General features: G+C 40.8%; 4 protein-coding genes across 7 annotated transcripts; 3 read left to right on the top strand and 1 right to left on the bottom strand.

Moving 5' to 3' along the window:
• Positions 1 to 6,868: 6,868 nt before the first annotated feature.
• On the bottom strand, positions 6,869 to 9,785 carry LOC143462560 (uncharacterized). Of its 4 annotated transcripts, none has more exons than XM_076960780.1 (3): positions 8,392 to 9,785; positions 7,911 to 8,325; positions 6,869 to 7,853 (listed from the first exon to the last, which is right to left on the bottom strand). In XM_076960780.1, exons 1-3 carry the CDS (start codon positions 9,644 to 9,646, stop codon positions 6,881 to 6,883), a joined length of 2,643 nt encoding a protein of 880 aa, XP_076816895.1. In that variant the 5' UTR covers positions 9,647 to 9,785; the 3' UTR covers positions 6,869 to 6,880. The 4 variants fall into 4 exon arrangements, with proteins under 4 accessions (XP_076816895.1, XP_076816897.1, XP_076816896.1 ...); XM_076960782.1 differs by having other exon boundaries at positions 7,950 to 8,325; XM_076960781.1 differs by having other exon boundaries at positions 6,869 to 8,026; positions 8,090 to 8,325.
• Positions 9,786 to 12,175: 2,390 nt separating this feature from the next.
• On the top strand, positions 12,176 to 14,240 carry LOC143462284 (gap junction alpha-4 protein-like). The gene is made up of 5 exons (XM_076960377.1): positions 12,176 to 12,400; positions 12,475 to 12,686; positions 12,932 to 13,024; positions 13,217 to 13,368; positions 13,433 to 14,240. The coding sequence occupies exons 1-5, from the start codon at positions 12,325 to 12,327 to the stop codon at positions 13,503 to 13,505; spliced, it is 606 nt and encodes a 201-aa protein (XP_076816492.1). The 5' UTR covers positions 12,176 to 12,324; the 3' UTR covers positions 13,506 to 14,240.
• A 625-nt stretch (positions 14,241 to 14,865) lies between these two features.
• Positions 14,866 to 18,332, top strand: LOC143462282 (gap junction beta-2 protein-like). Its single transcript, XM_076960375.1, has 8 exons — positions 14,866 to 15,235; positions 15,346 to 15,514; positions 15,609 to 15,737; positions 16,235 to 16,371; positions 16,446 to 16,657; positions 16,903 to 16,995; positions 17,188 to 17,339; positions 17,404 to 18,332. The coding sequence occupies exons 2-8, from the start codon at positions 15,402 to 15,404 to the stop codon at positions 17,474 to 17,476; spliced, it is 909 nt and encodes a 302-aa protein (XP_076816490.1). The 5' UTR covers positions 14,866 to 15,235; positions 15,346 to 15,401; the 3' UTR covers positions 17,477 to 18,332.
• Positions 18,333 to 19,160: 828 nt separating this feature from the next.
• LOC143462281 (gap junction Cx32.2 protein-like) lies at positions 19,161 to 22,256 on the top strand. The gene is made up of 7 exons (XM_076960373.1): positions 19,161 to 19,922; positions 20,039 to 20,167; positions 20,743 to 20,879; positions 20,954 to 21,165; positions 21,411 to 21,563; positions 21,756 to 21,907; positions 21,972 to 22,256. Exons 1-7 carry the CDS (start codon positions 19,810 to 19,812, stop codon positions 22,042 to 22,044), a joined length of 969 nt encoding a protein of 322 aa, XP_076816488.1. The 5' UTR covers positions 19,161 to 19,809; the 3' UTR covers positions 22,045 to 22,256.
• Positions 22,257 to 22,258: the final 2 nt, after the last annotated feature.

The following is a 22,258-nucleotide window of genomic DNA, read 5'->3' as shown; positions in this document are numbered from 1 at the left end:
TTCTGTTGTGTTTGTGTATAGGTACTGGTGAGAGAGAGCGCATTAGAAAAAATAAAATGACAAAACGATGCTATAAATGCGAGTGATATGTGAGTTGATTTCAGTGAGAATATTCAGTTTTAAAATGGATGTTGGAGAAAGGAAACGATTGGTAAAGTTTCCATGTTATTTTCCACATCAACCTTGCATGAGATCGATTGAAAGACGAACTCTAACCTTTCTAAATAATGCCAAAAGCTGGGTCATGTTCGAGATGAACGTAAGCTTTTATGAACTTGCGGAAGCAGGTTGGTGTTACACCGGAGACAAAGATCGCGTAAAGTGCTGGTACTGTAGTGGGATTTTACAGCAATGGCGCGTGAATGATGACCCGTGGGAAGAGCACGCAAAATGGTTCCCTTTATGCGAGTATATTCTACAACGAAAAGGAGGAGACTATGTATTCGGTGTTGTTTCGAGATTTCCGAATTTGAGAAGGCCTAACATTTCCAATCCGGCGAATGCGGAGGAGATAGAACGAATTCGAAGAATGTTACCTCGGTCAACGCCTGCTGGTGAAATACTGATGAGGAGTCTACGAGAAGACGATGAACTACAAATCGTCCGTGAAAGAGAGAGAAATGTGTTGTATGTTTTACCCATGCAACAAACGCGTTAATTATACCCTGTGGTCATTTATGTATGTGTTTGGAATGTGTTGTGAAAGTACAGACCTGTCCAATGTGTAGAACTGAAATTTACCAAACGCTAAAGGTTTATAGAGTGTAATAAAACATAACCACGAACCATATTCATCCGGATGTTTTTTATTGAATCGAAAAGTACACAGAAAACAAATAACATTCAATCAGGGTGCATAATCAAAAATAACGTTGCGACTACGATCGATTTCCAAAATATTATCGAATTCTCCGTAGACGATTGTATTGATGGTAGCCGGTAGAGGTCGTGCAAAATGCATTTCCATGCGTAGATTTCCACGTTTCACAAGATCGAAATGACCACCATCACTGAGGTCGGGTGAGAGATCAAAAACAAACAAGGTGTATCCGTTAGGATAATCCATTCTACTGATTCCATCACCGGTATCTTTGAAATGTTGGTTCGATCCGGTGAAAAGACTGTTATAAGCTCGAATATACTGTTGCTGTTCAAAATTTGGTTGGAGAGGTTTGCAAGGGATCTGTTCTCCGTTCACGTATACCGCCAGAAAGGAAATTTTATAATTTTGAAAATCAAAAGGGTTTTCCTCTATGACACCGTTGAATGCGGTATTATTAACACAACCGATGACAATCCGTTTAGGAAGTTGTCCTAGAAAAACATTTTCTTGATTGCAAGACATATTTCCCCGTGGAACACTAAAAACTTTGGTCTGTATTCTTCGAATGGGATATTTCGCGTTGGAGACTTGCAAAGCTTTGATATGTGCCAATGCCACCTCAGCAGAAGGAGTGACCTTGCGGATGTATAGGATGACCTGATTAATTTTTGTTTTGAATGTACTTCCTCGAGCAGCCATTAAATTAAACTCAGACTTGGTACGGGTAAGCTTCAACTTCATGTTGATTCCATTGAGTAAATAACGACTTTGAAAAAAGAGATCCAAGTGGAGTTTTCCGATCATCTCCACTTCGCTACTTCCCGCAGTGAAAGCTTTTCTCTTTTCAAAACCATTATTCACCTGTGTCAAAGTACTCATATGCCCAGCAGTATCCACGTACCAGAGAGCACCAGTCAATTGCGAAGTCTTGGCTTCATCTCCAAAACTGAGTAAAGTTTCCAAATAGGCTCGATACGGATAGGTGTTGGTAGACGCCGAGACCAGTTTATCATTCAGGGATAGATCGACCTGACCGAATAAAGAATTCAACCAATAATTAACCGGTGCCACGACTGCATCATCTCCGAGATCACTACCATCATTCTTTTGAATTTGAGCCTTCACGAAAAGTACGCTATTACTTAAATCCAAATAGGCATCGGTCGAGGATTGAATTGCAAACTCAATCGGTCCCGAATCCGAGATGTTGTTTAAAGGTTGATGCTCCACCCAAACCCCGCTTTCGATACTGGACTGGGTCGGTGGAACAGAAAATAAGTCTAATTCGCTTTTCGTACAAATACAGGAAAGAGGATGAATGAGTGACATCACTCAAAAATATCTTTTATAACCTTTCTTCGCTTTGTCCTCTTGGAACTGATACTTTTCTTCCGTTTTTTTCTGTTTATATTCACTCTTTCACCGGGTGGGGTTAACATACGTTCACTTGCCGTTTCCAGGAGATGCCTTCCAGCTTCCTTGGATCGCCGAAGAGCCGCCTGTTTCAGGTTCTGACCTTGTAAGACGTCACTAAGAACTTGTGTGCCAGATTTAAGAGCCTGTTTCCCCAAGGCCTTTGCACCACTCTTAATGAGAGGCATAACCAATTTCGAGAGACCAGAAAAAACGCTTCCGATACCATATCCTCTTTGATATTCTCTTCCGTGAAAAACAGGTAGACCTGAACCGGCTTGATTGACGTAATACCTCTGATAGAGATCTCCGTGGTTCACCATTTTCTTTTACGACGTATGTGAAGTGTTATGACCAATCGTCCACCTTCAAATAAGATAGGATTCCCCTGGCTATCCCTTATATCTATTTCTACCGTATCAAACGTTTTGATAGCAAGAGGGTGGTAAAACAATTTTTCGTAGGTATGACAAATAACTTCTCCCGGTTTCTTTGTGACGGGTACGAGTCGTAAAAGTGAAGTAAACGAATCTCCCACGACAGAGGGCTCAACTAAGTCACAGTACACGTAGAGTGCAGGTACATTATAAAAACTATGGATTGGTTTCCCTATCTCTCCTTCGGGAAGTAACATATCTTCTGTTCCGAGAAATTCATAAAGTGAATTGTTCACAGCTATTCTTAAATCTTTCATTTTTTCGAAGGAAAATTTCTTCGTGGCTTCATCGAATTGCACAACAAGGGGTTTTACATTCTCCCCAAGAGGGGTGAGGGAATCATCATCACTTTCACTGACACGTTTGTTATATTCCTCTTTAAACTTTTTCGTTAATGTTCGAAACGTGTCAATAATCATCTTCGCCTTGTAGTAATTTCCGGCGGGGAACTTATAATCGATCACTTCGTGTTTGTATACGTAAGCCACCACCGAAGGTATGGATAGATTATTCCAGCTGTGTGGATACTGTATCTCACCCAACCCGATTTCATAATCTCCTCCGCTATCCAGTTCGATGCGTTGTGGTAGTCTCGTTTTGTAATTGGTTAATGTATTTCCGGGAAAGACATCCATGGAAGAATTGGATGGTAGCGTCAAGTAAAACATTATTTCGGGAGGGAAGGATTCGGTAAGATGTAACCGATGCTACTCGATAAGAGAGAAATCCAAAGATCTTTCTGTTCACTTCCAACAGTGAGGTTATACAATGAAATGGCAGCGACCACAAACACGAGTAGAATTTGACATATAAATACTATGCTATGTTTACGTTCGTTTGTCGTCGAATCGGTTAACCGAACCGAGTCGTCAGACGTTCCGTCACCCGTCATAGTTGGAATGAAATAAATACGAGACTTTTACTTCCAAACCATTTATAGAGGGAGAATACGGAATGGTACATCGATGTTATAGTTGTCCTCGATAAAGTCATGTACCAGTATATCGTTCAAGAACAGGTCCTCCGAATACATATCCAAGATCTGACGAAGGGAATAATCTCTCACTATCATGAGACTGAATAAAAGTACGTGTTGACCGCATACATTCGTGAACGTCTGCACGGTTTGAGAGTTGAAAGTACACGCGATTGAATTCATTCTTAAAAAGATGTAAAACTCACGGTGAATCGGATGACATCCGAAAGAATCGAAATAGGTAGCCTTGTTCTCGCGATCAATGTATAGTCCGACCCAGTGCGATCCGGGTTTTCTAGAACTGTCGCTATTTACCACGTACAAGCTCGGGTTGTCATAGTTCAACAGTAACAATTCGTCGCGTGGAAAACACCCTCGAAATACTTTCTTGGTTTCAATATCTCGACTCAATACGTTCGATATCTGTAGAGTATCCATAGTAATAGACGATCTTTGTTTCGAATACAGAGTTTTTATTACGAGTAAGACACAAACAAACAAAAAAATGCACTCGATAGAATCAGGGTCGGTACGCTTTCATATCAGATTCATTCACCCAACTGTTGAAGCTTGATGGCCAACCGAGCCATTTGACGAGATATTGTTTCCTTTTTCCACGCTTTCTTGTTTCGAGGATGGTTTCGATCAAAAATTCATCGTCCTTTTTTACAATTTTTTGTAATTCTTGTTCGTAAAAGCTTCCCTGTAATTCTTCGGAATGATAATCTTTTAGCTTGTAAGTAGGTGGATTTCCCGGGATCCGTTTGACGATGGTGAATATCTCTTCGGTCCAATTCGGAAGATAACCCTTTTCGAATACTTGTTTGTTCTTACTGATTCTAACCACGTCACCGGGTTGAAACTTTGGTTTTCTTTCTCGCATCGGTTTTCCATACAAGTTTTGCCATATCTCATCTTGATTTTTCCAAGTTACCGAGACCGGGGTAGTTTTGATAGAGCGGTGATAAGAATGGTTGTATGCATCCAGTATGGGTTGTAAAACATCGATGTACTTTAGAGTATTCTTGGCCGTAAAATACCGCCACATCTTTGTTTTTAAGGTTCTGTTAAATCGTTCCACAATGGCCGCTTTTACCTCATTAAAACTGGTAAAGAATAGAATTTGATTCTCTTTGAGAAACGTTTGAAAACGTCTGTTTGTAAATTCAGAACCCTTGTCAGTTTGCAATTGTAATGGTTTCCTTTCTCGTACAATTTCCCCGAAAGCTTTCACCAAACTTTTCCCGGTCTTATCTTTCAGAGGGATCGCCCAGGCGTACTTTGAAAAGACATCGATACACGTCAGCAGGTATCTGTAATCACGATTATAACGTTTTAATTTGGATAAATCCACCAAATCGGCTTGAAACTGCTGATCGATTCCGCTCACAATCACCTTTCTCCTGGTAAAATGTCGTCTCGCGGGTTTATGGAGTGTATAGGGGTCTTGTTGGGATAGAAATTGTTTGACGCTTTTGTGTGTTTGTCCAGATTGAATTTGTAACTGTCTGACACCACCGAAACTACCGGCTTTGGATGGGGAATAATAGATTTCACGCAGAGTCATAACTTAACCAAGGACGAGGTTCGGTGACGGAATTTTCGATTCTTGGTTTGATAAAATTCCACCTATCCTTGTTTCCAACCAAGCTTTCGGGTACATTCAATAGTTTTAAAGCCGAGGCGAATTCTCGCCAACCGGTAGGTGAAAAATTCTTCTTCTTTCTGAGGAGATCGTCTACCAAATCAAATATATGACTGTGAGGTATGGCCTTGTCTTGAATTATTAATTCACCTTTCTGATTCCAAGCAATAGAATTACTACTTTTAAGGAATTTTAATAACTGTTCAGCCTTTTTTCGCTTATTGAGTGGTACACCGTTTGTGATTTGTTGTTCGAGATTCAATTCCTTCACTCGCGGTTCTTGGATTCGCAGTGTAATGGGTTCGGTTAATTTTTCTTGAAAGGTTATATAACGTTGTAAGATTTGCTGGTAACGTTTCACTTTCTCATTGGTATCCATATTTTGTTGTAAAACATTTTCCATTTCTTGGTCCAATTTAGACATGGCCTTAGCAGTGGAGTTGGTCGGTCGATTGGTATCCGGTAGTTGGCGCGGATCCATCAATATCATCTTTTTGGCGTAATTCATCATTTGTGAAACAAACTCGTAAGGGCGGGTAAAACAGCTCCGATGAGTGGTCCGATCAAAGCAGATAGAAATCCACCCCTCTGAATAATAATCTTCTTTTTATAGATAGGCGTTTTCTTCTTGACAATTTCACGAAGTGGTTTTCTATATTTTTTTAATCGAAGTTTTTGCCCTGTGTTTAAAGGCACATTCCCCGCCAACACGTTTCGTGCACATTCACAAATGGCTTTTACCAGATCCGAACTACCCTGATGTAAAAGTTGTCTTCGTACTCTCGGATCAGCCTTTGCTAAGCGTTGTAATGTCGCTGAATGACGTATGACTCGGGACGACATATTTGTAAAATGAAAGCCTTTGAGACTGGGTAACGTCCTTTTATCTTTTTGATACGTAAGCGATCGTTCTCTCATCTGGAAAAATGTGTGTTCGCAGCCTTATGTCATCGGGAGTGTTTTGTTTTAGATCGATCAAAAGATAACCGAATGGTTCTTTGGTCGCGTCTACATAGGCTTCCTCTAAATATTTACTTTTGCTAGGGAACATTTGTCTTGACAAGTGTTTGATTTGTGAGGCGTCCCTAACATTTTTGAATAAAACCAAGTAATGTGAATTTAATGAAATTGTTCTTTGTGCCTTGCCTTTGTGAAATAAATTCTGTACGATATAAACCACGCTTAGGTTTTGATGGTGCGATTTCTTTGTGAATAAATCTGATATTTTCGAATCGAAATTTCCCATGAAATCGTCTAAAACAACCAACTTGTTTAGGGTGGGGTTTAGTTTTTCTGTGTCCGGTAAACCATCGATAAACTCTACCTGCTTCAATTCATCATAAGCCGCTTGGTACTCGCTATAACACCATAGGATCTGATCTGGTGGTGGGTCTATCATTTTTGACGCATATTTGATAAGTCTCGTGACAAAAACAGTCTTTCCACTACCTGTCGGACCAGAAATAAGACAAGTAAAAGGGTGTTTCAACCGATCGTCCATGATGTTGAATAACACTTTTGATAAAGGTATACACATATTTATTTCAAAAAATTACCACAGAAAAAAAAAAAAAAATGTAGCACAATTATATTGACAGAGGTTTTGTACTGATACCATCATCTAGAACCGTACGCTTAATGTAAAGATACGACAAGGCTCTGCGTTCCTGTTCATAAGTGAACACCTGATTATCTCGAGAAATAAAACCACGATTGATTCCTTTCCCAGAAGTTTGAGAAAGCAAAACGTTCATATAACGCTGTTTTGTGAAATGGTTCAGTTTTTTGCTGAGTCCCTTACAAGCCAACTTACAACCACTTCTACCAAACGTATAATACGTTTTGCTACAGAGAGCGATGCATCCATCACCTTGAAATTCGACCTTGGACAAACCCAAGGTTCGACGATCGTAGATCTCACGATTTCGACAACAAGCTTTGTCAGAATTATCCCAGACTTCTCCACGTACACCTGACTGAATAAACTCCTCACGATGGTCATCACATGCTTTGGATGGGAGCCACAGGTGGACGTTGGAGTAAAACTCTCGAAGTCTATCCTTGCGAACAGCTGAACCCAAGTCGGGGGCGCTTAGTGCCAAGTAGTAGGAATCTGTGTCTGTTAAAATAAGCTCCATATTCTGTGGATCAATGTACTTTTTGAGAAAATCGTAATAAAAACGTAGCATATGGAGCTTGGAATATCCATATACGAAAAAACCTATCTGGATGGGGAGATTCCAAATCACACGTTTTTTCTTCATTGTCACCTCATACAAATCCTCATCGATCTGATTCACCTTGACATAGGATGGATCTGCCACCGCATCGAGGGCCGATTCTTCATTGCAATATTTTATAGTAAAATGCTTATCTTTCGCTAAAAGTGTTTTACCGTAAGAACAGTTCCCCATAAGTTTGAACACTGCAGGTAAGATCCCCTCTCCATTTCTCCGATGATCTGTGACTGTGTCGGCAAAAGTCTTAAAACAGGCATTAGGTGTGTACTGTACCATTTCATAGATCCTAGTTACTTCGAGCCCCTTCTCGAGATACCACCTGAGCATAGGGGTGATTAAGAGTACGTCTTTGCCGTAATAACTCGTAATCAGACACCTTCTAGGTTGCTTTAACATTCCGTTCTGTTCTGCATACGTTTTCATGAAGGGTCCGATGTCATCCAGAGAAATTTCCGTGTTCTTGTAGATGGGTGGAATATCGGTAAACTCTTCCTGTAGGTGTGGAGGAACTGCAATATCACACCGAACTAAACCGAAAAAAGTTCCATCTCGCACCTTCTTCAAGGCTTTGGATGTCGTGAGATTTCTGAAAGCTTGTGTCAAGTGGATGCGATCTCTGAGAATCGCTTGGATGTCTTCCTGCTTTCTAATCTGTTTCCAGTGGCATTCTCTCATCGTGATCACCGTGAAACCGAGACCACGTAAATACAAGAGATTTTTTTCTGTCTCTTCACTACGTTTTTTCATCAGATCTGTTTGTTCTTGACAACAACATCCGTGCCAGTAGCAACCTATTGGAGAAAAGAATATTTTATAAAGTCGAAATCATAAGCTATACACATAGACCAATCACTTACCGAAAAAACTGAATATGGTATTTTCCGAGGCCAACCAGCCATCTGACGGCAATGCACGATCTCCGATGCGTTTTTCTGTTCCGTTGAACATATGGCGAATCGTACAACCACGGGTGACTTCCTCCCACGAAAGCCATTCATAACTCATACGACCATAAAAATTTGCAATTTTTGGGGTAAAGCGATCGGAATCCCCATCCCGTTGATAACGAATGTAGGTACTTGTAGGCATGGGTTGAGCTAAAGCATGTAGATACAACCCGTTTACATCTAGACCTAACACAGTCTGACACAGTTTCGCCTGTTGTTGGTATTGTTGATTCCTGATCCTGGTGATGCCTTTCTCATGATAGCGCGTGAAGATGATAGAAGCCCCACCTGTGATATTCTCTCGTATCAAACGGTGTAAATCAGCATCACGCTTCTCAATCAAACTGAAGAATATACCTCTTTCAAGGGTTGACAGTAAATACTTCAGAGTAATGGAAGGAATAGATATACTATCTTTAAGCATATCTACGGACAAGGTCCAATAAAAATTGATTTGGGTTTGTAGAGTAGACAAAAATGGCTCAACATCCTTTCTAACATACCAGATGAGAAAATCTCGAATTGTCGTCATACCGTTTTCTACCCAGACTCTTTGACATAGTTGGTAATCTTGTTCCGAAAGATGCTTTTCGGTGAGTGAGCTGTAAAATGCTGATCGTGGAGGAAGGGTTGTCTCATTCAAGACTTCTGGTGAAGTAATGTATTCATACGGAAAAAAACCCTTCTTCTGCACAGAGTTGTATGAATCGAGATATGCAGAGTAACTTGTACCAGCCGGAAGATAATTGATAATGTCTAGAAACTTTAACGATTCCGTCACAACACACATATAATTATTCCCCTTTTTCACGACAAACTGTATCTTGGAATAGGACGTGAGTACTTTTATGAATGGTTTCATCACTAAGGGGATATCATACCTCCCACCGTTAAACGTACACACCGGAAGACACTTTAGATAGCCATCGAATTCGAGTAGTAACCTTCCCAATGGATGCTTTTTCCGTTCGTCTTCCTCGAGATCAATCAATCGAACTTCTAGAAACTCGTAAACGAATGAGAATTTCCGTTTCAGCAGTTCATAGGCTTGGGCAGAGGCTTTTTCGAGATATTCCAGCTTTTGTTGGACAATCTGTTCCGGTTCACCTATAAAACATTGAAATTCCGAAAAACCTGGAACGTTGGTTTGCACCTCCACCGCCATGGCAACGTGACGATTCAAAAATGTAGTCCTCGGACCGGATTTTGGGAGTGAACTGATTGAGAACGATGATTCATAGTCAAATACACCACGATAAGGGAAGACTTTGTCCTCGGGTTGAAAGGATAGACCTTCATCTTCGAGTTTTACAAATACATTTGTCTGTGGTTGACCGAATTCTTTACGTGTGGTGGCGCTAACGAAAACTATGACGTCACTTTTACACTTGTACTTTTTCTAACATTTTCTTTACGTGTGGTGGCGCTAACGAAAACTATGACGTCACTTTTACACTTGTACTTTTTCTAACATTTTCTTTACGTGTGGTGGCGCTATGGAATTATGACGTCACTTTTCTCTTTTTTTTTACATATGACCTAATTACTTGAATGACCTAATCAGATTGCCGGCGTGATGGCGCCGGTTGGCGGGTTGGCGGGTTGGCGTGATGGTGCCGGTTGGCGGTGGCGGTGGCGGGGGGACTCCTGGGGTGGCAACACTATACTACTGGTGTATTCGGGTCGTTATTCGCAGTTCGACTATGAATGGAGAACAAGCCGATTGTGCGCAATTGCAGGAACGCTCTGTTTCATCTCAAGCCAAACTTCCTGCTTCATAATGGCCATTCTCACCACCTATAGGCTCTTCACAGTTTATAAACCTTTCCAAGCTCGCAGGACGTCTGCTGCGGTGTGGAAGGTGGCGCTGGTGCTTGCCTGGCTCTTCTCCTTCACCTTGGCCTTCCTGCCCAACTTTTTAAACTTCTTCAGTTATGCCGTCATCATCATCAACCCCTTTTATCGTCGTGACGTTGTTAAACACAATGACGTCATAAGCTTTGCGTGTCGTTTGGCGAGCGTCACAAACACGTCAATCGCGCGCGTCGGTGACGGAGATGAGTGGGTGGCGGCGGAGAGATTCCTTCGCGAGCGCTTCTCCCAGTTTTCTCCTGTCGGAGAAGTTGGATTCTACGGGTCCGCCAGCGTCTGCATCCCCTCCTTGTACGTGACGCAAGACGACAGATTCTGGAAATATTCCGTCGCAATCATCGCGATCGATTTTCTCCTCTTCATCTTCGTGCTCGTCGGCTACATCTTCATCGGGAAGAAAGCGTCGAGTGGTCTCCGCGGTAACAACGATCAGGATCGATCGAAAAGGACCCAGATCAGAATCGCTCGACTCATTGTGACTGATTTCCTCTGCTGGATTCCCATCTGCGTCATCGCATACGTCAGTTTGAATGACGTATCACTTCCTGTTAACGTCCAGGTGGTGACAGCGGGAGTTCTTCTCCCGATCAACAGCGCGTTGAATCCGATCCTCTACTCCTCGTTTATCGACAAGAAGATGACGTCATTGGCGAGAAGGATGCGATCAAGTGCTAAAAGTTTCCGAATAAACAGCGTCTGAGTTGCAGAGGGGGAGGGAGCCTTCATCCGCTAAATAGGCGGATACCACGCAACACATCACTACATCAATTGATCAAATTTCACCTCCGATGTGCGATGTGCTTATGGCAACTTGCCAATGCTGTAACTGAGATTATCGAGGCCATGAGAGTTCACTGTAACTGCCAGATTGCAAACGTTGAGACCGAGAACTGAGAGTTTTATCTTAATCCAGGAAACAACAGAATGTTTTTTAATAGCAGTATTTTTGTTGTTCAGCGGCGCTATCGCCCGATGAAACTAATTGTGTTCAACAAACACTCGGGGACGCTCTGCCGGTGAATTAAATGCTAATAAATTTTATTGGAATATTTCAAAATCGCATGTAAATCACCAATCGTAAAATTATTTGATTTACCAGTGAAAGTTGGTTTATCTTAATTTGAAATTTTGGTGAACTCGAAATAACTTCATCGTTTCCAACAAAGTGTCTGTTAAACCTCTATAACTGCATGTGACAAAGTAACAGCGACCCGAAATTCTTTGACTCGAAACTTCGGTTAACTCGTTGTGGTCACCTACGTATATCATATAGCGCTTGATATCTCGATGTTAGTGGAAAATCATTCATTATGACGTAAACACCACAGTGATATTTTTCATTAATAGGTTGTTACAGGTTGGACTGTAAATTGACACTTTGTGCAAAAGCAGAACCATCATCAACGCGGAAAAAGTAGCATATGGCAAGACAAGCCAAAGACAAGTAGTCGGTTTAACACACACATAGACATCTAGTTAATAACTTTAACAAGCATGTGTAAAATAACTCATCCTTATCGAATTTCATCTTAAATACGAGAGAACACGCACCATAGCTGGTTATAGCTCGGCGCAAGCAACTTCTCATGATGGATTTATGCAAAGCTGAAACTTCTTGTGTGATCTGAGCGAGAAGCAATTGCTTGGACCACCGCAAGGTTGTATTTGAAATAATCAAAACTTAAACTTCCGCCCTTTTCGTTCGCTTTTACTGACGTGTTTAGGAGAAATGGAACACTGCTTTTCATTGGATTGTGATGTAATAGATGAATTCTCTATCAACCGCTACAAAGAGAAGGACCTACTTGCTGCAATCCCGGGGCAATTGCCTCGGTGCGCCCCGTGCTGAATTCTGCCCTGTCTGCAAGTTCCTTGAACTAGATCGGATGCGACCGAAACATTCTCCGCAGATTCTGGCAACTTCAGCTGCTGTTGGTGGCGACACCTAGCGTCATATTCGTCCTTTTCTCGATGCAAAAAATTTCAACGAAATTATCGTCATCAACAAGCTACAAACTTGAACGTGAAAAAAATGTGGTCATAGAAGGTACGTCACTTAAGTGGTGGTTCCCAAGTTCACGTTCGTCTTGTTTCGTTTGAGCCTCTGGTACGTCATTGCAGGTGAAGATAGGGTAAACCTGCGCAGACGGCGAACTGCGCAAAATGATGGCAACAACACGTCGAACTCTTGTGAATACGACAACCGTGATGACGTGGCATTGCTTGGTAGGAGGATATCTGGGGAATGCCCACGCATACAGGGAATCCTGGTGGCTTACGTGGTCCAGGTCGTCTGTAGGACGATCATCGAAGCACTCTTTTTAGGCCTACAGGTCATTGTGACTTACAAATGTTATTATTCAGTAGAAATATAGCAAGGCAGCTGATGACGTGGCAAATAACGGCAGAATGCTGATCTTTAACTGGGGCTCGGGTTGCGACCAATCATCGCCGGGTTTAAAACGTGCACGAGCTTTTCAAATCTCATTAGTCTGCAAAACACTTTTGCGGTTGTTATCATGTCATATATTTTATCTATTTTACAACAACTGCAAATCTGTCTTACTTGCATTTATAGTGTTACTTTTTCCAATTTTATTTTCCGGACATCTTTATTTGTGGAGAGCAACCTTGCCCGGGCCGGGTCGATTGTTTCAACTTGAAATGGAAGGTGGGTAACCAACATGAAGTAAATAAGTCAGTCGATTACCACTTTCTAAACATCAAGGAATGGTTTTCAGATTTGTTTGTTGAAATAAGATTGAATTTTGCTCACACATTATTCAAGAACCTTCGTGTTTTTGTTTTCACAAAATACTCAACAATGATGTCATTTCTAACCGAGGAACGTATAAATTGGCAGGAAAAGACATTTTTTCACAACTTTATGTTGGCACTGACCGCTCTCTCTCTCATTTTGAACCTGATTGAACTCGTCGTGTTCGTTTTAAAATGGATTCGCGATTCGTCGAGAGCACCGGGCGATATTCCGCTACTTGTTATGGCGACAGAAAGGTAAAACGTCTTACAATTAATGATCAAATTAGGGATACTTTTTAAAAAGATATCTGGTTTGTAGCTCTTTCACGCCACCGTCCGGTCAAGCTAATCTTATACAAATACCACCAGTGGACGTTCTATCTACTGAGTGATGGTTCCAGGACATTGTTTGGAGGATTTTTTCGTCCTGATTTTCAAAACGTCATCATACGTGTGCCACTAACACCTGTGTACATAAAATATGCCCACGTGTATAAAGCTACGCTTTGCATCATCCGACCAATATAACCGCGTCAACTTATGATTTTATCCACATTAGGTTCCTACCAAATTTTACTCCAACACACCGCAATATGTTTTAAGCAAACAGGTCTTTAAATACTTTATTCCGCCAGTCTTTAAAACGCTATTGGCTAATATTCCCTTGAAACAAATGCAATGGGAACACAAGTAACAAAACATAGGAGAGTTTATCCGTTGAACTTTGAACATGAAGTGTAGTTTGGGACTTACGGGAAGCAATAGAAGTTAGAAGCAAATGTTCAAGCAGAGATCATTTGTCAGTGTACCGCATGCAAGATGGAATTTAAGTTTTATTGCGTCAAGAAATATTTGAACTGTTGTCAAAGATCCTTGTTGTGCCGAAACTCACTTTTAGTATCTTTGTTTCGTGACAATTTAAAACCGATATTATTATTTCCTTTCGGCGATTACAACAGTTGGAAAAAATCTCAGTATATTAACTGGCAATGTATATACCGGTTAGGTCGTTGTGGTCACCTACGTATATCATATAGCGCTTGATATCTCGATGTTAGTGGAAAATCACACATTATGACGTAAACACCACAGCGATATTTTTCATTAATAGGTTGTTACAGGTTGGACTGTAAGTTGACGATTGCATTGACACTTTGTGCAAAAGCAGAACCATCATCAACGCGGATAAAGCAGCATATGGCAAGACAAGCCAAAGACAAATAGTGGGTTTAACACACACATAGACATCTAGTTAATAATTGTGACAAGCATGTGTGAAATTACTCATCCTTATCGAATTTCATCTTAAATACGAGATAACACGCACCACAGCTGATTATAGCTCGGCGCAGTGTTTAGGAGAAACGGAACTTTGCTGTTCATTGGATTGTGACGTAATAGATGAATTCTCTATCAACCGCTACAAAGAGAAGGAAAGAGAAAATTGTCGAGAGACTTGTGGTTTTGAAAGATTGAAAGAAAACTTTTTCAGTTGCTGTTATTTTTTCACCAGCCTGGAAATATTGTTTTTAGAACGACGTGTTTAGAAGCAACAACAAGCTTCAGTGCTTAACAGGAATTCTATTTCGTTTACAAAAGTAACCATCAGTTTAGCTATATTGTTAGATCCGGTACACGATTTAGCTGTTTCTCCTTACAAGTGAAATCAAAGTTATTTGCTGCAAAGGTTGTCGGTTTGCAGTTGACTCGACAGCAAGTTCAACTAATGACGTCATTGTAACAGCGCTCAGACAAAAGGAAACCGATGAACTTGGCGTTGAGTTGGCAGCAATTTCGATAAACTTCAATGTGCGGTTAGGTAGAAGGGGTAGGAAAAGCAAAAGCTGTGATAACCAACACCACAAGCAGTACAGTATAGGAAGTTACATATAATAGTATTAATAACAGGGTATTCCCCTTGATAGTGAAATCAGACTCAAAACAAACCGGTGTCATGTTAAATGTTCTCCGCACATTGTGACGAATGAAAACTTCGCATGACTCAGCGTATACTCCCACTCAGAAACCATGGAAGTTGCCCTCAGGTTGAAGAAAATATACAAGGCCACAAATTAAACGCACAAGTAAAAAAGAGCTTATGCACACTTGCAGGGAAAACGAGGTTTGTGATTGGCAAACTTGCGCAGAATCGGACGACATTTTTTCGTCACAATGCCCGCATGGAATTCGGCTGCCGGAACAAATCTGGCCTAACACTGGTTTTCTTCGCAGCAACAAAACTAGAAATTTGAAAGATTGAAAGGAAAAGGCCACCAGTGTATAAGACGATGATTTGGCGGAGTCTGATTTTCATCGACAAATCAGTTGCATTACTGCTAGAGGTCGCCAAGTACTCTCCTGCAATCGGTAAAATCTGGATGAACTTTCTCTTTTTGTTTCGGTGAGTGACGTAGGCGATGATTAAATTGATTTAAAGATTGACTGTATCATATTTGTTAGCCTATTTTTAATAAAAAAGAATTTTGTTGTTCCAGTCTGTTTACCTTAGTCAACATTTCTGGATCGGTGTTTGCTGATGACGTCGCACATTTCACTTGCAACACTCTCCAAATAGGATGCAAGGACGCCTGCTTCAACAAGATGATCAATTTCTCCCACGTCAAGTAAGACGCCGTTGACATTCTGATATCGCGTCATCTGCAAGCAGGGCCGGCTTTTGGTATTTTGGATCCCTAAAGGGAGCCGTGTTTAGGCCCCTTTGACTTCATCGTGAATTTCGAAATTACTGAAATGCTTTGAGTTTTTGTTTAAAAGGAATGAGCAGCTGAGAAGTAACATTTATGACGTTTATTTAACTGGCAGAAAAGCGAAATTAGAAATACGTAGTTTGCAGAAATAAGCAGGCGATGTTTTTATTCAAGATCATGGGTTGACCACATTCACATGGTTTTACATTTAAGACTACGCGAGTCAGATTAAAGAGATTCGAATTAAATTTATTTAAAGCGAGGTTTTTACCAAAAACTTGGTCTGCTTGAGAGTTGCGGGGACCTACTTGCTGCAATCCCGGGGCAATTGCCTCGGTGCGCCCCGTGCTCAATTCTGCCCTGTCTGCAAGTTCCTTGAACTAGATCGGATGCGACCGAAACATTCTCCGCAGATTCTGGCAACTTCAGCTGCTGTTGGTGGCGACACCTAGCGTCATATTCGTCCTTTTCTCGATGCAAAGAATTTCAACGAAATTATCGTCATCAACCAGCTACAAACTTGAAAGTGAAAAAAATGTGGTCATAGAAGGTACGTCACTTAAGTGGTGGTTCCCAAGTTCACGTTTGATTTGTTTCGTTTGAGCTTCTGGTACGTCATTGCAGGTGAAGATAGGGTAAACCTGCGCAGACGGCGAACTGCGCAAAATGATGGCAACAACACGTCGAACTCTTGTGAATACGACAACCGTGATGACGTGGCATTGCTTGGTAGGAGGATATCTGGGGAATACCCACGCATACAGGGTATCTTGGTGGCTTACGTGGTCCAGGTCGTCTGTAGGACGATCATCGAAGCAGTCTTTTTAGGCCTACAGGTCATTGTGACGTATAAATGTTATTATTCAGTAGAAATATAGCAAGGCTGCTGATGACGTGGCAAATAACGGCAGAATGCTGATCTTTAACTGGGACTCGGGTTTCGACCAATCATCGCCGGGTTTAAAACGTGCACGAGCTTTTCAAATCTCATTGGTTTGCAAAACACTTTTGCGGTTGTTATCATGTCATATATTTTGTCTACTTTACAACAACTGCAAATCTGTCTTACTTGCATTTATAGTGTTACTTTTTCCAATTTTATTTTCCGGACATCTTTATTTGTGGAGAGCAACCTTGCCCGGGCCGGGTCGATTGTTTCAACTTGAAATGGAAGGTGGGTAACCAACATGAAGTAAATAAGTCAGTCGATGACCACCTTCTAAACATCAAGGAATGGTTTTCAGATTTGTTTGTTGAAATAAGATTGAATTTTGCTCACACATTATTCAAGAACCTTCGTGTTTTTGTTTTCACAAAATACTCAACAATGATGTCATTTCTAACCGAGTTACGTATAAATTGGCAGGAAAAGACATTTTTTCACAATTTTATGTTGGCACTGACCGCTCTCTCTCTCATTTTGAACCTGATTGAACTCACCGTGTTCGTTTTAAAATGGATTCGCGATTTGTCGAAAGCACCGGGCGATATTCCGCTACTTGTTATGGCGACAGAAAGGTAAAACGTCTTACAATTAATGATCAAATTAGGGATACTTTTTAAAAAGATATCTGGTTTGTAGTTCTTTCACGCCACCGTCCGGTCAAGCTAATCTTATACAAATACCACCAGTGGACGTTCTATCTACTGAGTGATGGTTCCAGGACATTGTTTGGAGGATTTTTTCGTCCTGATTTTCAAAACGTCATCATACGTGTGCCACTAACACCTGTGTACATAAAATATACCCACGTGTATAAAGCTACGCTTTGCATCATCCGACCAATATAACCGCGTCAACTTATGATTTTATCCCCATTAGGTTCCTACCAAATTATACTCCAACACACCGCAATATGTTTTAAGCAAACAGGTCTTTATAGACTTTATTTCACCAGTCTTTACAACGCTATTGGTTAATAAACCCTTGAAACAAATGCAATGGGAACACAAGTAACAAAACATAGGAGAGTTTATCCGTTGAACTTTGAACATGAAGTGTAGTTTGGGACTTACTGTAAGCAATAGAAGTTAGAAGCAAATGTTCAAGCAGAGATCATTTGTCAGTGTACCGCATGCAAGTGTCACGGGATTATTTTTATGCACCTGTTTTGTAGACACCACATTATACACCGTCTTTTCTTTGCATTGTGTTGTTTTTATGCATGTTCACGGTCTGCCGTATTTTACTTGTTTATGTTCTTTTACTTGTTCTCGTACACCTGTTTTTATCAAATCTCTTGTGACGTCTCACGTAGTTACCCCAAAGGCTAAATTAGTATCGTGTTTTACGTTCCACGTTGATTCCTTCATCGCGTGGAATTTGTTTGGGGTAGTACTGTGCGCGGCTGGGCGACGGTTGTGGGCAGTTACGTTTCGGTTTCAGTGAGAGATGATCGTTTTTATTAAGTAAAATGCCATTAAAAGATGTTAAAGCAAACCTAGCTATTTGACTAGCTGTGGAGCGGGCAGTTCCTGGTTAAGAAAAAGTTTGGTTACACAAGATGGAATTTAAGTTTTATTGCGTCAAGAAATATTTGAACTGTTGTCAAAGATCCTTGTTGTGCCGAAACTCACTTTTAGTATCTTTGTTTCGTGACAATTTAAAACCGATATTATTATTTCCTTTCGGCGATTACAACAGTTGGAAAAAATCTCAGTATATTAACTGGCAATGTATATCCCGGTTAGGTCGTTGTGGTCACGTACGTATATCATATAGCGCTTGATATCTCGATGTTAGTGGAAAATCACTCATTATGACGTAAACACCACAGTGATATTTTTCATTAATAAGTTGTTACAGGTTGGACTGTAAGTTGACGATTGCATTGAAATTTGTGCAAAAGCAGAACCATCATCAACGCGGATAAAGCAGCATATGGCAAGACAAGCCAAAGACAAATAGTCGGTTTAACACACACATAGACATCTAGTTAATAATTGTGACAAGCATGTGTGAAATTACTCATCCTTATCGAATTTCATCTTAAATACGAGATAACACGCACCACAGCTGATTATATCTCGGTGCAAGCAACTTCTCACAATGGATTTATACAAAGCTGAAACTTCTTGTGAGATCTTAAAAGTGTAACTTGAGCGTATTTCTTGCTGAGCGAGGAGCAATTGCTTGGATCACCGCAAGGTTGTAACTTATTTGGAATAATCAAGACTTGAACTTCCGCCATTTCGTTCGCTTTTTTATGACGTATTTAAGAGAAATGGAATATTGCTTTTCGGTGGATTGTGATGTAATAGATGAACTTTTTATCAACCGCTACAAAGAGAAGGAAAGAGAAAATTGTCGAGTGACTTGTGGTTTTGAAAGTTTGAAAGAAAACTTTTTCAGTTGCTGTTATTTTTTCACCAGCCCGGAAATATTGTTTTTTGCAACGACGTGTTTAGAAGCAACAACAAACTTCAGTGCTTGACAGGAATTCTATTTCGTTTACAAAAGCAACCATCAGCTTAGCTATATTGTTAGATCCGGTACACGATTTAGCTGTTTTTCCTTACAAGTGAAATCAAAGTTATTTGCTGCAAAGGTTGTCGGTTTGCAATTGACTCGATAGCAAGTTCAACTAATGACGTCATTGCAACAGCGCTCAGACCAAAGGAAACCGATGAACTTGGCGTTGAGTTGGCAGCAATTTCGATAAACTTCAATGTGCGGTTAGGTAGAGGGGTAGGAAAAGCGAAAGCTGCAATACGGGGTCGTGCAGCTATAACTCGTGTGCACATGAAACCAGTAAGACGCCACGCGCTCCTTTCACTGCCTAACACCTGGAGGGATCTTTTGAAAAAGTGTCACTGTAAGCGGTTTGTGATTGGCAAGCTTGCGCAGAATCGGACGACATTTTTTCGTCACAATGCCCGCATGGAGTTTGGCTGCAGGAACAAATCTGGTCTGACACTGGTTTTCTTCGCAGCAACAAAACTAGAAATTTGAAGGATTGAAAGGAAAAGACCACCAGTATATTAGACGATGATTTGGCGAAGTCTGATTTTCATCGACAAATCAGTTACATTACTGCTAGAGGTCGCCAAGTACTCTCCTGCAATCGGTAAAATCTGGATGACCTTTCTCTTTTTGTTTCGGTGAGTGACGTAGGCGTTGATTAGAATGTCAGCATGTCCAGTTAAACTGATTTAAAGATTGGTTGTATCATATTTGTTAGCCTATTTTGTAAGAAAAAATAACTTTGTTGTTCTAGCCTGTTTACCTTAGTCAACATTTCTGGATCGGTGTTTGTTGAAGATGTCTCACATTTCACTTGCAACACTCTCACACCCGGATGTCAAGGCGCCTGCTTCAACAAGATGATAAATTTCTCCCACGTCAAGTAAGATGCCGTTGACATTTTCATATCGCATCATTTGCAAGCAGTGGTAAGCTAGCGTCTTCTGGCTTTGGTTGTGGATACGGTCGGTTTTTATCTAACTACAGTAGTAGTGTCAGCTTTTTGCTATACTGCTTATGACGTAACAAACAATGACGCGTAATTATAACTTCAGTCTACCGCTAACTTTAGTGTAGAAATTACTGAAATGCTTTGAATTTTTTGTTTAAAAGGAATGAGCAGCTGAGAAGTAACATTTATGACGTTTATTTAAATGGCAGAAAGCGAAATTAAAAAGTACGTAGTTTGCAGAAATAAGCAGGTGATGTTTTTATTCAAGATCACGGACTGACCACATTCATATGGTTTTACTTTTAAGACTACGCAAGTCAGATTAAGCAAATTCGAATTAAAATTATTTTAAGCGAGGTTTTTACCAAAAACTTGGTCTACTTGAGAGTTGCGGGGCCTACTTGCTGCAATCCCGGGGCAATTGCCTCGGTGCGCCCCGTGCTGATTTCGGCCCTGTCTGCAAGTTCCTTGAACTAGATCGGATGCGACCGAAACATTCTCTGCAGATTCTGGCAACTTCAGCTGCTCTTGGTGGCGACACCTAGCGTCATATTCGTCCTTTTCTCGATGCAAAGAATTTCAACGAAACTATCGTCATCAACCAGCTACAAACTTGAACGTGAAAAAAATTTCGTCATACAAGGTACGTCACTTAAGTGGTTGTTCCCAAGTTCAGGTTCGATTCGTTTCGTTTGAGCCACTGTTACCTCATTACAGGTGAAGATAGGGAAAACCTGCGCAGACGGCGAACTGCGCAAAATGATGACAACAACACTTCGGACTCTTGTGAATACGACAACCGTGATGACGTGGCATTGCTTGGTAGGAGGATATCTGGGGAACACCCACGTATACAGGGAATCCTGGTGGCTTACGTGGTCCAGGCCGTCTGTAGGACGATCATCGAAGCACTCTTTTTAGGCCTACAGGTCATTGTGACGTATAACTTTTATTATTTAGTAAAAACATAGCAAATAGCTGATGACTTGGCAAATAACGGCAGAATGCTGATCTTTAACTGGGACTCGGGTTGCGACCAATCATCGCCGACTTTAAAACGTGCACGAGCTTTTCATAGTCTCATTGGTCTGCAAAACACTTTTGCGTTTGATACCATGCGATATATTTTGTTTATTTTACAAGAACTGTAAAGCTGTCTTACTTGCATTTATAGTGTTACTTTTTCCAATTTTATTTTCCGGACATCTTTATTTGCGAAGAGCAACCTTGCAAGAACCAGGACGAATTTTTCTTCCTGAATCGGAGGCTGAATAAACAAGAGCCACTTAATCCGGGCCACGTCGAGTGTTTCAACCTGAAATGGAAGGTGGGTAACCGGCATAAAACAAATAAGTCAGTCGATGACCACTTTCTAAACATCAAGGAATGGTTTTCAGAATAGTTTGTTGAAATAAGATTGAATTTTGCTCAAACATTATTCAAGAACCTTCGTGTTTTCGTTTTCACAAAATACCCAACAATGACGTCATTTCTAACCGAGGAACGTATAAATTGGCAGGAAAAGACATTTTTTCACAACTTCATGTTGGCACTGACCGCCCTCTCTCTCATTTTGAACCTGATTGAACTCATCGTGTTCGTTTTAAAATGGATTCGCGATTCGTCGAGAGCACCGGGCGATATTCCGCTACTTGTTATGGCGACAAAAAGGTAAAACGTCTCACAATAAATGATCAAAATAGGGCTACTTTGTAAAAAGATCTCTGGTTTGTAGCTCCTTAACGCCACCGTCCGGTCAAGCTAATCTTATACAAATACCACCAGTGGACGTTCTATCTACTGAGTGATGGTTCCAGGACTCCGTGTGAAGGATTTTGTCATCCTGATTTTCAAAACCTACATCATACGTGTGCCACTAACACCTGTGTACATAAAATATGCCCATGTGTATAAAGCTATGCTTTGCGTCATCCGACTAATATAACCGCGTCAACTTATGATTTTATCCACATTAGGTTCCTACCAAATTTTACTCCAACACACCGCAATATGTTTTAAGCA

Source organism: Clavelina lepadiformis, chromosome 6 (assembly GCF_947623445.1).
Source record: "Clavelina lepadiformis chromosome 6, kaClaLepa1.1, whole genome shotgun sequence".
Lineage (NCBI taxonomy): Eukaryota > Metazoa > Chordata > Ascidiacea > Aplousobranchia > Clavelinidae > Clavelina > Clavelina lepadiformis.
Note: the sequence above shows the minus strand (reverse complement) of the source record. Positions and strands in the feature narration are given on the sequence as shown.

Excerpts from the sequence above, each read along its gene's own strand:
- LOC143462281 (XM_076960373.1), top strand. The coding sequence starts at position 19,810 with ATGATTTGGCGAAGTCTGATTTTCATCGACAAATCAGTTACATTACTG. Across the intron at positions 20,880-20,953 it reads AAAAAATTTCGTCATACAAG|GTGAAGATAGGGAAAACCTG; the intron begins GTACGTCACTTA and ends ACCTCATTACAG. Across the intron at positions 21,166-21,410 it reads CACTCTTTTTAGGCCTACAG|TGTTACTTTTTCCAATTTTA; the intron begins GTCATTGTGACG and ends TTGCATTTATAG.
- LOC143462282 (XM_076960375.1), top strand. The coding sequence starts at position 15,402 with ATGATTTGGCGGAGTCTGATTTTCATCGACAAATCAGTTGCATTACTG. Across the intron at positions 15,515-15,608 it reads AACTTTCTCTTTTTGTTTCG|TCTGTTTACCTTAGTCAACA; the intron begins GTGAGTGACGTA and ends TTGTTGTTCCAG. Across the intron at positions 15,738-16,234 it reads ATCAATTTCTCCCACGTCAA|ATTCTGGCAACTTCAGCTGC; the intron begins GTAAGACGCCGT and ends CATTCTCCGCAG.
- LOC143462560 (XM_076960779.1), bottom strand. The coding sequence starts at position 9,646 with ATGGCGGTGGAGGTGCAAACCAACGTTCCAGGTTTTTCGGAATTTCAA. Across the intron at positions 8,326-8,391 it reads TACCATATTCAGTTTTTTCG|GTTGCTACTGGCACGGATGT; the intron begins GTAAGTGATTGG and ends TTTCTCCAATAG.
- LOC143462284 (XM_076960377.1), top strand. The coding sequence starts at position 12,325 with ATGCAAAAAATTTCAACGAAATTATCGTCATCAACAAGCTACAAACTT. Across the intron at positions 12,687-12,931 it reads CACTCTTTTTAGGCCTACAG|TGTTACTTTTTCCAATTTTA; the intron begins GTCATTGTGACT and ends TTGCATTTATAG. Across the intron at positions 13,025-13,216 it reads GTTTCAACTTGAAATGGAAG|GAAAAGACATTTTTTCACAA; the intron begins GTGGGTAACCAA and ends ATAAATTGGCAG.